The sequence below is a fragment of the Sinocyclocheilus grahami genome, unplaced genomic scaffold (genome assembly GCF_001515645.1).
Source record: "Sinocyclocheilus grahami isolate Dianchi unplaced genomic scaffold, SAMN03320097.WGS_v1.1 scaffold1085.1, whole genome shotgun sequence".
In the NCBI taxonomy this organism is placed as follows: domain Eukaryota; kingdom Metazoa; phylum Chordata; class Actinopteri; order Cypriniformes; family Cyprinidae; genus Sinocyclocheilus; species Sinocyclocheilus grahami.
Window position 1 is genome coordinate 326,569 of NW_015506264.1, and position 18,569 is coordinate 345,137.

Below are 18,569 nucleotides of genomic sequence, written 5' to 3' on the forward strand. Positions count from 1 at the left end.
CACACACACCCACACACACACACATACATGCTCTCACACACACACACTCTCACACTCACACACACTCACACACACACATGCACGCACGCACACTCACACATTTTTTAATTGTATGGTGGAGAAAAAAAACAGAATTATGAGATGCAAACTTGGCATTGCAAGACAAAAGTCAGAATTGTGAGAAAAAGTCACAATTTCCTTATACTTTTATTTATTTATTTCCTTGCAAGTTTGTGCCTTTGGCGTCTTTTGGTACACAGGATTATTTTCTTGTCTAAGATAATAATAACAGTGAAACACGGTAATTATTCCTGTTCTCAACACACTGCTCTCTTTCTAACGCAGCCACTTGTGTGAAATAATAAATGAAATAAAAACAATTAGAGTCGTGTCAAGCGGTCGGCTCACATCTGGAGTCTTTATACAGGAGCGCAGGCGCTAATGACCTTTAATTGTGCTTTTCTTGACATTTAATTGCCGGCTATTGTTTGCAATTAGAGCGGAAGCTGCTGATTAATAGAGTCACGGCTGAAGCGTTTCCATCACGCGTGTGTGTTTCTGTAGATCTGTGAGCGTATTCTCAGCCCTTTCTGAAGGTTCTTCCCAAAAATAGATGCTTATAAAACGCTTCTCTTGTGCTGAATTTAGCTCATATCGCAGACTGAGTGACTGAAGCTTCGGCACAGTGAACACATGTAGGTTTTTAAACATGGGAGCATTGTTTTCAAATGTCCCGTCTTCTTGACGTGATTAGAACGTTATTTAAAGGTTACAAAAACTTTCTTACAAAGCTCTGCTAACTTTTTTACTCAAAATATAACATTATTTGAACGTTTATTTACAATATTCTAAGAACCTTAAAGGTGACATATCATGAAAATCTGACTTTTCCAGGTTGTAAGAGCTATAATCAGGTCCCCGGTGCATCTACCAACCAAGCAAACGTGAAAAAATTTATTTCCCAGCTGTTTACCTTCACAGACATAACCCACTGTTTTTGTAACCCGTGTGTGTTTTTAACGTAAACGTGTGTGTGTGAGAACTTAGTTTAGTACTCGCATGCTGTGAGAGCCGCTTTCTGTGCGTGTGCTTCGGAAGTTTAAATTAATATGGTTTAAAACACATGATTTCAGCACGATAAACATGATAATCAGAGCCAAAACAGATGTTTTTAGCAGGTCCGAGCTGTAATGGCACAGCTCTATTCTGGAAAAGGGGGCGGGGAGCAGCAGCTCATTTGCATTTAAAGAGACAGGCACGAAAAACAGCGTGTTTCTGCTTCCACTCAAAATAGGCATTTTCAAAATGATATAATAAGTGATCTGTGGAGTATTTTGAGCTGAAACGTCACAGACACATTCACCTGAGACTTATATTACATATAGTAAAAAGGGGCATAATACGTCACCTTTAAAATGTCCAGTCTTCTTGATTAGAACGCTATTTAAAGGTTACAGATTAGTTTCTTACGACATTTTACAAACTTTGTTTTCAATCAAAATTGTGTTATTTGAATGTTTGTTATTAATATTAAGAATGTGAAAATGTCCAATTTTCTTGTTGTGATTATATCATTATTTAAAGGCTACAAAAACGTTTCTTACAGCATTTTATTCACTTCATTTTTGCCCAAAATATAACGTTATTTAAATGTTTATTTTCAATATTCTAAGAACACTAAAATGTCTAGTTTTCTATTCATGATTATAAAGTCATTTACTTGTTAAAATGTTTCTTGCAGCGTTCTACTAACTTTTTCACGGAAAATTTTATGTTATTTTAACGTTTAGTTTTAATGATAAAATGTTCTGTTTTCATCATGATTATAAAATTATTTAAAGGTTGCAAAATTGTTTCGCACAGCGTGCTACTAACTTTATTTTTGCCCGAAATATAACGTTATTTAAACGTTTATTTTTAATATATTTTACAAACTTTAAAATGTCTAGTTTTCTTGCATGATTGTAATGTTATTTAAACGTTATTAAAACATTTCTTAAAGCATTCTAACTTTTTCACCCAAAATGTAACTTTACTTTAACGTTTATATTTATATTGTAATATATTGTATTTTCTTTAAAGGTTAGAAAAACATTTCTTACAGAGTTCTACTAATTCTATTTTTGCCCAAAATATAACGTGAATTTTCAAAATTCGAAGAATCCTAAAATGTCCAGTTTTCGTGTCGTGATTAGAACGTTGTTTAAAGGTTATAAAAATGTATCTTACAATGTTCTATTAACCTTTTCACCCATTTATTTTTAACATTGTAAAAACACTGTCATGATTAGAAAGCTATTTAAAGGTTACAAAAACAATTCTTAAATGTTCAAGTACACATAACATCATAAGGACATTTTGAGTATGTTGTTCCAAGAACATTTTCTCTCAACGTTATGAGAATGTATATCAAATATGAATACATTTATAAGTGTTCCATAAACATTACACTTCGTCCTAACATTTATATAACTTTTAAAAACATTAGTACGTTTTTAAGAATAGCAAAGTTTGGAACATTTAATGGAGACCACACTTCTTAAAGAAACAGAACATGTTTTTTATTATTATTGCAAACGTTGATGTGGAATATTCAGACAGGCTTTTTTTGAGGCTTTTTCATCACAGAGAAAAAAAAACAAGTGTTGGTATATTCACCAGTTATTGCATGTGAATTGGCTCAGAGAAGAGGCTCATGGGTAATCATGTCTTCATAAACAACACACTAATGAAAGCACATGAAATGACTTCTGTAAGAAAACAGAATCACAGTGACAACAGAAATTACTTTATGCCATAATCATCGACATTATAATTCAGAGATGATGCATAACTCTTATAAACAAAATGTGCTGAATCTCATATTTGTTCGCTTTGGTAAAATATTCCAGGAGTCATAAAATGATGCAAAATAATTTTGATGCTTAAACACTGAACAGTTAGATTTCACACTATGCTGAAAATAAAAGCAACACATTTCAGTCACATATATTTTAGATTCTTTCTTCCATTCTGCCTGAACTCACATTTAATAAGAGTAAACGTCAAGTATTTAAAATGTACAGGTGAATCTAACGAAGAATATGCGAAGGACACATTTAACCTCGAAATCAAATGAAGAAAGGAACATAAAAAAATTAAATAATTATTTTCTGCTTTGAGACATTAGTTTCATGACATTTCCCTCAAAACAGTGATGTAATACAAAATAAAAAATAGATATATATTCATAAAATACTGTGTTTTTTATTTTTTTTTAAAGACCAAGTACTATGATATTTAAATGCTTTACAATCCAGGAAAGCGTTATGAAAATGTCACAGTGTAAAAATAAATAAATAAATAATAATAATAAAAAAAAAATATATATATTTTTTTTAAATTAAATTAAATTAAATTAAATAAAAATATATATATAAAACAGAACATGTTTTTTATTATTATTGCAAACGTTGATGTGGAATATTCAGACAGGCTTTTTTTGAGGCTTTTTCATCACAGAGAAAAAAAAACAAGTGTTGGTATATTCACCAGTTATTGCATGTGAATTGGCTCAGAGAAGAGGCTCATGGGTAATCATGTCTTCATAAACAACACACTAATGAAAGCACATGAAATGACTTCTGTAAGAAAACAGAATCACAGTGACAACAGAAATTACTTTATGCCATAATCATCGACATTATAATTCAGAGATGATGCATAACTCTTATAAACAAAATGTGCTGAATCTCATATTTGTTCGCTTTGGTAAAATATTCCAGGAGTCATAAAATGATGCAAAATAATTTTGATGCTTAAACACTGAACAGTTAGATTTCACACTATGCTGAAAATAAAAGCAACACATTTCAGTCACATATATTTTAGATTCTTTCTTCCATTCTGCCTGAACTCACATTTAATAAGAGTAAACGTCAAGTATTTAAAATGTACAGGTGAATCTAACGAAGAATATGCGAAGGACACATTTAACCTCGAAATCAAATGAAGAAAGGAACATAAAAAAATTAAATAATTATTTTCTGCTTTGAGACATTAGTTTCATGACATTTCCCTCAAAACAGTGATGTAATACAAAATAAAAAATAGATATATATTCATAAAATACTGTGTTTTTTATTTTTTTTTAAAGACCAAGTACTATGATATTTAAATGCTTTACAATCCAGGAAAGCGTTATGAAAATGTCACAGTGTAAAAATAAATAAATAAATAATAATAATAAAATATATATTTATATATTTTTTTTAAATTAAATTAAATTAAATTAAATAAAAAAAATAATATATATATATATAAAAATAAATAAATAAATAAATAAATAAATAAATAAAATAAAATAAAAAAGTGGCTTTATTTTTCTTTCTTTTTTATTTTATTATTTTTTGGAAGAAATATTTTTATTTATTTTTATTTTATTGTGAGATTTACCTGTGCAATGTCACACAGTCACCTGCATTCAAAATGATACTTGCTAAAGTGCATTTCATACGCAAGATCATAAAAGCATTTAGCAAATCACTCAATTTTTTTTACAGTGCAAATTGTTTTAATCCTAACAGCTTCTGAAACATGAACCATCATCTGTGATCAGCACTTCATCCTGAAGAAATGAACGCGTGTGAACACAACACACATGACACTGACATCAGAGTACAGAATATTAATAACACCTACAGTAATTAATATCACACAGCAGACCTGAATCAAAGAGAGCTACGCTTACGGCATGAGTTCAGAAACAAAACCTCCAGACGACACTGTTATTATTTTAGGCAAATTCAAAAATCAATATTCAGAGTCCGTAGTTCCAAGATTCACCTGCTTTCTTTCAGTTTCTTAGATTTTCACAGAAACGTTTACAGTGAGACACGGGAGAAACTCGTTTGTGTTTGTGTTTGCGGGACATTTTCACTCAATTATTCCTTCAAAGTTTAGTATCATTTAGCATTTGGCACTATTGAACGTGAGTGTGATTGAATAAAAATATGTGCTCGTCATGTACGGAATCATGCTTCTGCATTTTAGTCTCGTGACATTTGTTCAGACATCATGGGAATCATCAATAAATCCATCTCAATCGCTCTTTCACACTGTTATATTCACTGATGTGATTCAAAGGAAATCATAGCTTTCCTTCTATAAATCTGAAGGTAAAATTAGTTCTTTACAAGAGTTCTGAACATGAAAATATGGATGTTTTCATAAAATGATGCACTTGAATCCCGCTGTTTAGTAAATCAAATGCATGTTAATTTCATTGTGAAAAATTGCATTTATGAACAACACTTGGTGGAATAATTGATAACTTAGTTATCAATGTTAATACATGTAACTATTGATTGAAATCGGCGTGTTTGATCATATTGCTGTTCACATTGTTTTAAAGCACAAGAGGGTGTGCAGTACAGTGATTTACCACAGTAAAACTCTACATGAAACGCTGTTTGCGGACCGTTTTAATCATAATTACAATAACATAACAGCTAACAAACAGTTTTGCCAACATTAACTAAGTGGTGAAAAAATTGTTTTAATTGTGACAATGTCCAGCATTAAGTTTATTTTTGGCTATGTGAACATTAGAGAAACATTCCATTCAATCATTTTGAAAATGTACACATATTTTATAAAGAATGTTTCTTTCTTGGTTTCGGAATTTTCCATTTTATCATTTTGAAATCGTGAAAATGTTTTTTTTTGTTTACACTTTATCGTTTAATAAAACTTGTACAACACCGATTTTCATCCTATTTAAGGAGCATTTTTCTTTGTTTTGCAAACGTTAGAGGAAAATTCCATTGATCAGTTTGAAAACATTGTGAAAACGTTACATTTAAATGTTCTCTCGGCGTTTAAAACACCCATTTTTGTGTTTAAAGAACATTTCGTTGGGGTTATGCAAAGGTTTGAGGAATGTTACATTCTATCATTTTTAAAACATTATCAGAATGTGACATTTGAATGTTCTCTCGACATTTAAACACAGTTGACGTAGTTATACGCATTATTTCTTAGTAATGTGAAAACATTCGAGTAGTGGTTCTCAAACTGGTGGTGTGTGAACAAAACCGTCAGATCCAGCAGAAAGTGGCAGTATCGGAGCGATACCGATAATCGGCGCACCCCTACTTTTTATATTTCATATAACATTCAACCGAGAATGTGTTTGTCACAGGCTAAATATATAAGCGCGTGCCCCCTCTAGTGTACAAAGAAATGGTAGTGCCATATTTTCATATCAAAATATCAATTCATATCAATGGTAAATAAATGCAGAATTGCACTGTCTGTTTGCTCATGTGCATCAATTGGAATGTAAACAAGTGAGAGATGTTGAGACAAGTGCGACGCTTACAAACAACATTGTGGAATAAAAGAGAGGCGAAAAATATAAGGTAAGCTGGCAAACAGGTACGCTTAAAAGTGTAGAAGGAGCGGACGGTTGCATTATCTATTTTAACATGTGCATCAATTAGTGTGCATGTGCATCAAATGTGCATACATGCATCAAAGGTTGCATACAAATTAATTAAAATACTTTAGCGTGAGAGAAGGGGGACGCAGAAGGACTTTAAATGCCCAAAAAGTTTGAGAACCACTGCATTAGAGCAACACTCCATTCTATCATTACGAGAACGTCACATTGTTACTGATGAATGTTATCGAACACAAGTTACTACTTTTTGATGAACATTTATTATTTACTTGAAATAACGTGCACTGATGCATAATTCACAATATAAGGGAAGAGCACGGATATAAGGGAATGAGTCTGTCGTGTTGACTTTTAAGAAGGTAAAACGAGCATGTGTTATTGGTTAATAACACAGATCAGGAGCCCAAAGAAACGCAGTGTGAAGTACAGCAGCGCTTACAGATCAGGAAAAGGAACTTTTTTGGGGGAAGGACGTTCACAGTGATCCTCCAACAGCGCCGAGCCCTTCAGAAGAACCATAAATAGCGGGACAGGAGCGACGCGACTCCGCACAGTTCTCCGGTGTGAGATTGTCAGTCGTTCATTCTTCAGTTCTGCTGATGTGAGTGAAGGCGCTCCGAGTCCTGGAGGCCCAGCAGATCGAGTCCAGCCTGAAGATCTTCATCGTAAGACGCTGCTGAGGACCTTCATACACGTAACCTCCACCGACTCCTTCCAGATCCGGAGGAGCCACAGTCAGCCGGAGTCAGCCGGAGTCTGCAGATCAAACACAACGCTCATCAGTCTCAGTCTGCATCAGGACTAGTCTTCTCAAAAGAACCGACTTCGGTGCTGACATTTTAAAAACGTCCATTTGAGCGCTGTTTAGCAGATTCTTAAACACTGCTGATTGGCCGATGTGTTGTTCACAGGCTCAACAGATATGTCTGTGATTGGCCACAATGATCATCGCTTCACGCTCTTCACCGAGCCGCGTCTACCTGTGCAGAAATATTAGGGATCCGCTGACAGACACTAATTAGGACTGTTTAACACATCTGAGAATAATAATAATAATAATAACACAATAGCCATGCATAATAGAATTGTAATAAAAAATAATTATAGATTAATAATCATAATAATAACCCTTTATTGTAAGTATAATAATAATAATACTATTAGTAATAATAATAATAATAATAATTTCCCCCTTGTAATAATCATAATAATAATGTAGCCCTTTATTATGATATAATTAATAAAAACAATAATAAAAATGAGCACTTTATTATTATAAGAGGAGTCAGTATAATCATAGTAATAACACAATAGCCATGCATAATATAATTTTAATAAAAAATAATTATATAATAATAATAATAAAATAACCCTTTATTGTAAGCATAATAATAATTTTATAATAATAATAATAATTTCCCCTTGTAATAATAATAATCACAATAATAATGTAGCCTTTTATTATGATATAATTAATATCAACAATAATAAAATTAGCACTTTATTATTATAAGAGCAGTCAGTATAATCATAATAAAACATCCTGTTAGAATAATAATAATAATAATAATGATAATGTAGCCCTTTGTTATAATAAAATTAATAATAATAATAATAAATTAGCACTTTATTATATTATTATTATAAGAGCAGTCAGTATAATCATAATAAATTATCACCTTATAATAACAATAGTAATACATATTCCATAATAATAATAATAATAATAATAATAACAATAAATTAGCACCTTATTATAATATTATTATAAGAGCAGTCAGTATAAAATAATTACAATTATAAAATTAGCCCTTTATTATAACAACAACAACAACAACAACAATAATAATAATCATAATAATTATTATTATTATTTTGTTGTTTTTTTATACTTATGTTTTATTATAATTATTATCATCATCATCATAACATGGGTATAACAATAATAAATTAGTACATTTATTATAATATAATTATAAGAACAATGATTACATAATGACAACAATGATAATAACAATAACTTAGACATTTATTATAAGAACAATTATTATTATTATTATTAGTGGGAATATTATTGAATAATTTTAATGCTTAGTTTGTGGAAATGAGACTGAAGGCCTGTGCAAATCCTGAAGTCAAATATGAAAGCACATCCATGAACTCAAACTCGGTATACATGATTGAGTTTGGGAAGATTCTAACAGCAGTATATGGACAATAAAAGCAATATTCAGTATTCATCACCCAGAAGCTGTTCCTGTTAAAAATAAAGCGTGAGCTGGCCTACTTCTGACTCACACCAATCATTATCTCTTATTAAACAGACCGGCACAATCCCAGACGCAAGGACAGAAGAAGGACAGAGACAGAAGAATCACTTCAGCGGCACATGATTGTGAGATTTCACACGCTTCACATGATCATGCATCAGTGTAATGAGCGACACTCCTGCAATATTTCACTCATTCAGTGATCCGCAGCACTACACACAAGAGCAGCGCTTCTGCATCGACACATATTCATGTCTGATAAACGAGCGTTTACATGCACACCACTTTAAATGCTCATAAATAGATGCATGTCTTACTCTTCAGTGGCACGGATATAAAATAGTGCTGTTATTTATCTCTAATATGAAGCAGACAGTGTTGCTTTTTTCTTTAACACTTCACATTGTGATCCATTAGATATTTTAGTATTTATCAGGTACTATTACAGTATTTATTAATAATTTGTACTAGTTTTTATTTTGACATTTTATGTTTTCATTTGAATTTTAGTTAAAGGTTTAGTGATTTTGTTATGTTTTGTTTTTTAGTTTAGTTGTTTCTTTATTTTCTTTATACATCAATTTTTTTTATTTAGTTTTACTTATTTTAGTACATAAAGTAAGTGTAGCAAATGAAAATGAGAAAGGTTGAAAATGAAAAAAGTATGTTTTTTTTTTGTGTTTCAGTTAATTTTATGTAATAACATAACATGATTTTTCATGGTTTTAGTTAACTTTAGTTGACTAAGTATTTTTTTTAATTAGATTTAAATACAAACAATCATTGCATTATGATTGAATTTTTAGATTATTATTTTTATTATTATTATTATTATACAAATATGTTTAATGGGTAAATGACCTAAATTACTGGGATTTTTAAAAATTATATAATTTTATAAATATTTTATTGGAAAATATAATTATTTTAATATTTAGATCCTGTTTTACAGAAAACAATAATTTAAAGCGAATTGAGAATGAGAAGAACTTAAGAATAAAATATTATTAAAAAGAATAATAAATAAATATTAAAATAATTAAAAAAATCATTAAAAGTAAAATGTCCATAAGCATTACAATAGTGAGAATTTTAATGGGAAAACATGTTATTAAAAATCAAGAAGGAAAACCCTTGTTGGTCGCAAAAAAATGATTATATCGAAATGCAACTTTTGATTTCCTATAATTTTAGGGTGAAATTTTATCTCTATTTTTCATCAATCCACCAAACAGAAAGTACTGCACAAGACACTAAGAAATATAGAAAATCTCATGCTACTGATATAACATTTTCAATTAATCTCTTATCAGATTTATTGTGTTTTATGCTATTTATTTCTACATTTTTGTCCGTTTAAGCTTGACAGGATACAGTAAAGCGAGCTGCACACGTCTGTAGATGTTTGAGTATCGCTGCTAATGAAGAAACACACAGAAAGGACTGGAGAAATGAATTCATCAGATGATTTTCTGTATGATCTGGATTTCCTCAGTAGATGACGGTTCTGAAGAGCTCGAGGGCTTCACACACAAACAGCCGTTTAATTAAATCAAGAACATGACGAGCTTTTGTGCGGCTGCTGGAATCAATGCACTGTTTATTGATTTAGAAATTCACTGATGAATCGTGATCAGGCACATTTCACATCACAATCAAACACAACGAAAAGAAAAGAAAGTGCGTCTTCTTGAAGGGAAATAAAGATTGTTTTTTTGTATCATGCCTTTATTTTCAAGACAATTAAACACACATTCCCCTAAAGTCTCATGATAGCAATGTGAAAAATCTCAGCGAAATGTTCGAGATGTTCTGAAATCTGTCATCGTAAAATGTAAACTGTATTATTGCACAGCACTATATATAAAGTTGGAAGTGTATTACATTAATTAAAAATTAGTTTTTCCATCAGGTTTATTATTAACAAAAAAAATGTAAAAAAATAAAATTAAATATATAAAGTAGGGGTGCGCCGATTATCGGTATCGCTCCGATACTGCCACTTTCTGCTGGATCTGATGAGACCGATCCAAATCCGATATTGTGCATATATACTATTCTGTGTTATTGTTAAGCCCCACGAAAGGCACAAAAACATTATTAAGCACCATAAAATTTCCGTGCACTATATTTCAAGTGTTCTGAGACCGTTCCATAGTTTAATGTGAGGTACGAATAATTAAGTCGTTAAATTCAAGTTCCCATAAACTCTTCTCTCTGCTGCGGCTGTCTGTCATCCTCATTCAGTGTTACGACAGTCAAGACGACGAAACACTCTCTAACAATGTTCCTCTTATTATACTTGATCTTGCTGGAGTTCCGTGCTGTTTCTAAAGCATGTTAACATTACTTTCTACCGGCTGTCTGTTAGATCGTGGAGTACAGAGCACTATGCATTGTTATTCACGCGTACAGTAACTGAAATTTAAAACCATTAAAAGAAAAGGCTAAAAAAACGAACGCACAGATATTATACATCTATGTCTCTTCCCTTTGTGCTTTGAACTTTTCTATGCGGAGTTGCATAGAAAGATGACTCCATGTTGCTTCAAGTGTATCTTTCTGTGCACGGGATGCGTATAAACGCTTTGTGCCACTCTGTATTGGAGCCTTTCATGTTATAATACTTTTGCGCAATGAAATATTATTAATAGCCTTTCTTGTTCTGTCCTATCTATCATATGTTGCTGCCTCATTACTGTGCTATAAATGTAAAAGAAATGTATTTAATTTATATTTACTTGTTTTTCATGAATGTATTTTACAATACAAAGAGCAATGTGTAAAATTTACCAGATTACACTTATTTACTTTTATTTTTCCCCCACTAAATAGTATTTTATCTCTAAATGTTTAGATTTTATACAATTATTGTGAACTCATCAGTAACTTTTGCTGCTGAATTATCCACTAACCTAGTTAATAATAGTATTTTTCTCATAGATTATGATTTGATATTTTTTAATTTGTTATTTTTCTTTATAATGAAGTTGTCTATATTTAGTAGATTGTGTGTAATACACAAAAGAGTGATGATCGGGTCAACACACACTGAGGTATAGAAAAAAAAAAACTATCGGTATTGTCCGATACTCAGAACTTTTGGTATCGGATCGGTAACGGTATTGTCCGATACTCAGAACTTTTGGTATCGGATCGTTATTGGTACTGTCCGATACTCAGAATGTTTGGTATCAGATCGGTATCGGTATTGTCCGATACTCAGAACTTTTGGTATCGGATCGGTATTGGTACTGTCCGATACTCAGAACGTTTGGTATCGGATCAGTATTGGTACTGTCCGATACTCAGAACTTTTGGTATCTGATCGGTATTGGTACTGTCCGATACTCAGAACGTTTGGTATCGGATCGGTATTGGTACTGTCCGATACTCAGAACGTTTGGTATCGGATCGGTATCGGTTCTGAAAAAAATTGTATTGTGCATCCCCTAATAAAAAACTAATTTATCTAATTTCAGTTATTTGCTAAGACAACATTTCTCAAGTTGAAGAACTAAACTAAAATTAAATCAAACAAGAAAACAACTAAAGCTTGATAAAAACTATATAGACATTTAAAAATAATAAAAAAATAAACACAACACAATTAACTAAAATTAAAACATATATATAGAACGTGTTATTTTTGTATCACTGAGATACTATTAAAGTTTTTGTAAATATTTTGAGTTTAATATTAATAATATTGTTAATTATTTAATAATATTTAATATTAATTAATATTGTTAATGTTTTGAGTTTTTTCATATTTTCTGATTTCATCTTAATTTGACTTCAAGTTTTTTTAATATGTCTATTTAGTTTTTAAAATTTTTAGTTATGTTAATACATCAAGATAAACTAAATGAAAACGATAAATGTTGCCTTGCAAACTTCATAAATTTCTTTTTTTTTTTTAAGTTTAAATTTTTATCTTATATAGTCTTATTTCAGTATATTTAATTTAATTTCGAGTAACAAAAATGTTTTTTTTTATGGGTTTGGATTTAGTTTTAGTTAACTATAATAACCTTATGACACAGTATATACAGTTTTTTCAACTGCAAAGTGTATATCAATACAACACAGCAACACACCTACATCACACGATTAGCCAAAGAGTTAATTTTCTGGCCAAAACCGCATTTTGTTAAATAAACACAAACTCTACATTTCACAATGCTGAATACCTTTTTCTACACATACTAACTCTATCAAAACACAGCCAACCCGATTCAAAATCGAGTCATTCGGTCAAAACATTAGCACTAGTTTCAATCCAACAGGAACATAAAGTCAATCATAGCACAGTGACTGTTAAAATACTAACAGCTGATGGCTTTACAAAAACTGCACTACTTCTACCTGCATATAATAGACAATATAAAAATGGAAAGAGCTTCAACACCTGACTATTCCTCCAACTGAGACTGGAATCAGCTTTTTTGTAAATATTTCAGTGATCGGTTACTTAAAAATGCTTATCGGTTGTTACAATATTTTATATAGAGAGTTTTTTTTCAATACCTTTGAGCTGCTGTTGTTGCAGAAGCTTTATACTATATTTAAGGTTTGGAACATTAGGTCTATAAAATAGTGCTGTTATTTATCACTAATATTGCTGGTGATTTTCATTATATTTCTGTCAGCGTTTTACATTGTGAACCATTAGTTAATTTATTCATTAGTTATGTATCAGATACTATTATAGTATTTATTAATATTTTGTAATAGCTTTTATTTTTTAATTTAGTTAAAGGTCTAGTAATTTTGTTTGTTTTGTTTTTTAGTTTAGTTTTTTCTTTATTTTAAATACATACATTTCTTATTTAGTTTGACTTAATTTCGTACATAAAGTAAGTGTAGCAAATGAAAATGAAAAATGTTTCCTTGGCTGAAAAAAGTATGTTTTTAAAAAAAATATATGCATTTTATTTGATGTTTTTTTGTGTGTGTGTGTTAAAGTTAATTTTATGTCAAGCAACATGATATTTCATGGTTTTAGTTAACTTTAATCTTTGCATTGTGATTGAATTTTTAGCTTATTATTATTATTGTTATTATACAGATATGTTTAGTGGGTAAATTACCTAAATTACTGGGATTTTTAAAAATGATATAATTATTTTAAAATGTAGTTTGTGAAAATGATACTGATAAAGAGACTGATCCTGTTTTACAGAAAACGATAATCTAAAGCGAATTGAGAATGACTGCTGAGAATGAGGAGCACTTAATAATAATAAAATAAAATAATAATAAAAGCTGCTGTTGTTGCAGAAGTAGAGGCTTTATACTATATTCAAGGTTTGGATCATTAGGTCTTCATTTCTGACATGCTGTGTTTAAGCTTTTGGAAATAACTCACTGCATATTGTGTGAAAACAACATGAATTGTGTTAATGGTATATGGAGTTTTAAAAATGTGACGAGAGATTGGACAAAAGGATGTTAGCAATTGAAAAAAACTCATATATATTAACCCTATAATAAATATTTTAAAGCACAGTATATAAAGTTAAATATATATTATATCCCGCTTTATCTGCATGCATGCATACAGTACACTGACATAAAGCAATATATGCACTATTAGTTTTTGCTTCAAAATATTTCTATATAGCTTCAGTTTAAATTATTTCATGTAGTTTTCAAAGCAAAATCAGGGATATTACTGTTAACTAAAAGTAAAACACTAAAAAACATTTTCATTACTTAAATAAACATGAACATTAAATTACTTTATAAAATGATTTTGTTGTGCACAATTGTCTTTTTTGTTTTAAATATTTCAACATAGCTTTAACTTATTATTTCAGCTTTAATTTGAGTAATTTTAGTTTTTCATCAGGGTTGTTATTGTTAATAACAAAAAAACTAAAACCATAAAAACATTTTCATTATTTGAAATAAAATAAACGTTAACTAAAATGTTTGAGTTTCAGTAATTTTATGTGCTTTTGTCATATTATTTTTTGTTTTTAAATCTCTGTACATAGCTTTAATTTATTTTTGTTTCAATTTTAGTTTTAGTCATTTTAGAACTTCAAACATTTTCATTTAGTTGCCAAGGCAAAATTTATATTTTTTATGTTTAAGTTTAACAATTTTAGATTTTAATTTTAGATTTTATATGAACTTTATGTACTAAAACAACTAATACTGAAAAAAACTAAAATCCAAAACTATATAAACTAAAACTAACAATTTTTATCTATAAAATAATCTATAAAATCGTCTTTGTATTTCCATGACAGTTACGTGTTTGGCGTTCTGATTTTGTCTTGCACTCTGCAGACCAGGTTGCTGTTTGAACCAGAAACAATAATATCCAGCGGCACGCTTTCATCTTTTGCCTCATTTTTGTGTCATTTTACATTCATATTAAAATAAATAAATTACATTAAAATGCAAAGTAATCACTTTGGTAATCTAAAATACTTTTCGCATGTAACTGTAATTTGATTACTCCCCATTTAAAATGTAACTATAACGAAATACAGTTACTCATATTTTGTATTTTAAATACGCTGGAAATTAAAGTTGCAAGTTGTGGTGTTGCAACTATAGTCTTCTGGACTTGTCTGTTTCACACCATGCTCTGTATCGTCACATTACTGCATATTTATTAATAACTCGTGTGTAAACAACATAAAACAGTCCTGCCTGCTCTGCAAATACATTTACCGTGGTATAAACAGAACAGACGACACATGATATATGTGATGATAGACTGAGACGCTAGACATGCATCAAATGATAGAACGACAGACGGACAGACGGACAGACGGACAGACGGATAGACGGATAGATGGATAGATAGATAGACAGACAGACAGAGAGAGACAGACAGATAGATAAATAAATTGACAGACAGACAGACAGACAGACAGAGAGAGAGAGACAGATAGATAGATAAATAGACAGACAGACAGACAGACAGAGAGACAGAGAGAGAGAGAGACAGACAGATAGATAAATAAATAGACAGACAGACAGACAGAGAGACAGAGAGAGAGAGACAGACAGATAGATAGATAAATAGATAGACAGACAGACAGACAGAGAGATAGATAAATAGACAGACAGACAGACAGACAGACAGAGAGAGAGAGACAGATAGATAAATAGACAGACAGACAGATAGATAAATAAACAGACAGACAGACAGACAGACAGACAGAGAGAGAGAGACAGATAGATAAATAGACAGACAGACAGACAGACAGACAGACAGACAGACACGCCATCTACCACGAGATATCTTTAATTAAAAAAACATCTAAAACTAATCTGCCCTCACTTTTTTTCTTTTAATCCATTAACATATATTTCAGATATATTGGACTGTGGCATAAGAGGAGTGTAAAAGAGGATCCTCAGGAGTGTAGAAGATAATTCATTAATAATAATAAGTAGAGGGATTGATTTAGTAAAGTTTACTTGTGCTACACTGATCGTTTTTGAGGATGTAAGTGTTTAATGGGTTTGAGGTGTGCAGGTGGAACAGGGTGTTTGTGCTGCAGGATGATTCATGAACAGGATTTATGAAGCCATATCTTCGGTGTTTATGATGTATGATATGAGGCATGACACGACTAACCAATCACCAGCATCACATGTGACACAACATACCAAACCCTCTCGCTCCAGGCCAGATCGCTCTTATCTGTGATTTAGCATCTCTGTGCTCTAGATCTGCAGATTACATCTGGCTTCGGGTCACTGATATCCACTGCAGACGTATGCTGTGTTTTTCCACTCACATGCTGAGAAGATCCTGCAGACGGGCGTCAGCGGCGAAGTGTGCGGAGGACGAGACACTGACGACACTCGAGCATGAGCCATCCTTCCCAGAATGCGCCAAGCTGTCCAGAAGAAGGCGGGTCAGCAGAAAGTGGCCTAGATAATTAGTGGCAAAATGAGTCTCAAGCCCGTCTTCAGTTCGACCTTCAGGAACCAGCATAACAGCAGCTAACATGAAACACAGAGCACAGGTTCACAGAATGATTACTAGTTCAACATCTACTAGACCAACATCTATAGTACTAGTTCAACATCTACAGTACTAGTCCAACATCTATAATACTACTTCAACATCTATAGGACTAGTCCAACATCTACAGTATTAGTCCAACTTCTACTAGTCCAACTTCAACAGTACTAGTCCAACATCTATATGACTAGTTTAACATCTATAGGACTAGTCCAACTTCTATTAGTCCAACTTCTAATAGTTCAGCATCAACAGTACTAGTCCAACATCTACAGTATTACGTCCAACATCTACTAGTCCAATATCTATAGGACTAGTCCAACATCTACTAGTCCAACATCTGTAGGACTAGTTCAACATCTACTAGTCCAACATCTACAGTATTAGTTCAACATCTACTAGTCCAACTTCTACAGTACTAGTCCATCATTAAATATATTGTTGCTATTTTTATTATTATTATACTTATATTTATATGTTTCTATTATTAATGAATATTTATGTAAAAACATATTTTTTATAATTGAATATTTACATAAAACATATATTCATATAAAACACTTTATGCATATAGAACATTGTTATTGTTCCTATTATTAAATAATTATATTATTAGTGTTATTGTTATGATTATTATTATTCACGATTATAATCTGAGCAAACGAGCGGCTGATGGAGTTCAGCACATTGACCCCATTACAGCTGATTCTCATTAAGCACGTTTATCTTCATCAATCACTCTGAATAAGATCACAGAGGTGTTCATAATCACGAACATCAGTGTTCCTCACAATCAACCGCCGCACTGTTCAGATGCTCTGAGCACATGTAATCGGGATTAAACTGATATAAATAGTGTTTTAATCAGAAATGGGTCTAGTAATGATCGTCTGACGTCACTCTGACTGCCTGAGGTGACAATGACCAAAATAATAGCAAACTACTGCACCGTGACCCAGAAACGCCTCTGGTCTGATCTGATAGCAGGACAAACTATTAGAAGCAGAGAATCACGGCCAGTAAAGAAGACACTTCCCATTGCTTCTGTTTTCAGACTCAAATTCATTGATAGACGCTTGTTTAATCATTTTGAGTAAATGCTCATGAGGCAATCACATTTCTGCTGTTGTTTAGACATGCACGCTATTCTTAATTGTCCTATTATGTCATGTTAATCATTTTATGTATTATTGGGTCTGTACAATTCATTATTTATATCTATGCACTTTTATCCATAATGACTTTCAAAGACGTTGCATTCAAAGTAGGGCTGCATAAATTGGGGGAGAAATTTTTTTTGTGATTTTTTAGATAAACATTTTTTTATGGTTGAAAATGTGATTTAGAAAAATCTAGGGATGCTCCGATCCGCCTTTTTTCCCTCCGATACCGATTCCGATACCTAGGGTTCAGTATTGGCCGATACGATCCGATCTGATACCAGTGAAGTTTTTTTCCCTCATTTAAATAAATGTAGAATTTATACATCTCTGTGTGTGGAACTGATAATCATTCTTTCACAATCTACTAGATACAGACTACTTCATTATAAAGAAAAATAAAACAAACAATAAATCTGAAAAAATATAGGCCTATGTATATTTATAATCTATGACAGAAATGAATCATAAACTAGGTTAGTGGATAATTCGGCAGCAAAAGTTATTCTAGAAAAATCAGTGCACAATGATTTTAGAAATCCAAACATTTAGTGAAAAAACTATATTTTGTGGGGAACAAATAAAAGTCCTAAATTGGTAAAATGTTACACATTGCTATTTGTATTATTATAAAATCCATTCATTAAAAATATTCATGAATGTATTTATATATAAGTATATACTATAAAATTTAAATA

The 18,569-nt window shown here is 31.2% G+C and overlaps 1 protein-coding gene across 1 annotated transcript in view; it reads right to left on the reverse strand.

Moving 5' to 3' along the window:
- Positions 1–6,744: 6,744 nt before the first annotated feature.
- Positions 6,745–18,569, reverse strand: part of LOC107566574 (dehydrogenase/reductase SDR family member on chromosome X) — a 24,610-nt gene continuing 12,785 nt past the window's right edge. Inside the window, exons 3-4 of the mRNA XM_016252050.1 lie at positions 16,482–16,689; positions 6,745–7,198 (exon numbers count right to left, since the gene is read on the reverse strand). Of these exons, the coding sequence (XP_016107536.1) occupies positions 7,129–7,198; positions 16,482–16,689 (278 nt within the window). The 3' untranslated portion in view covers positions 6,745–7,128. The remainder of the gene's footprint in view (positions 7,199–16,481; positions 16,690–18,569) is intronic.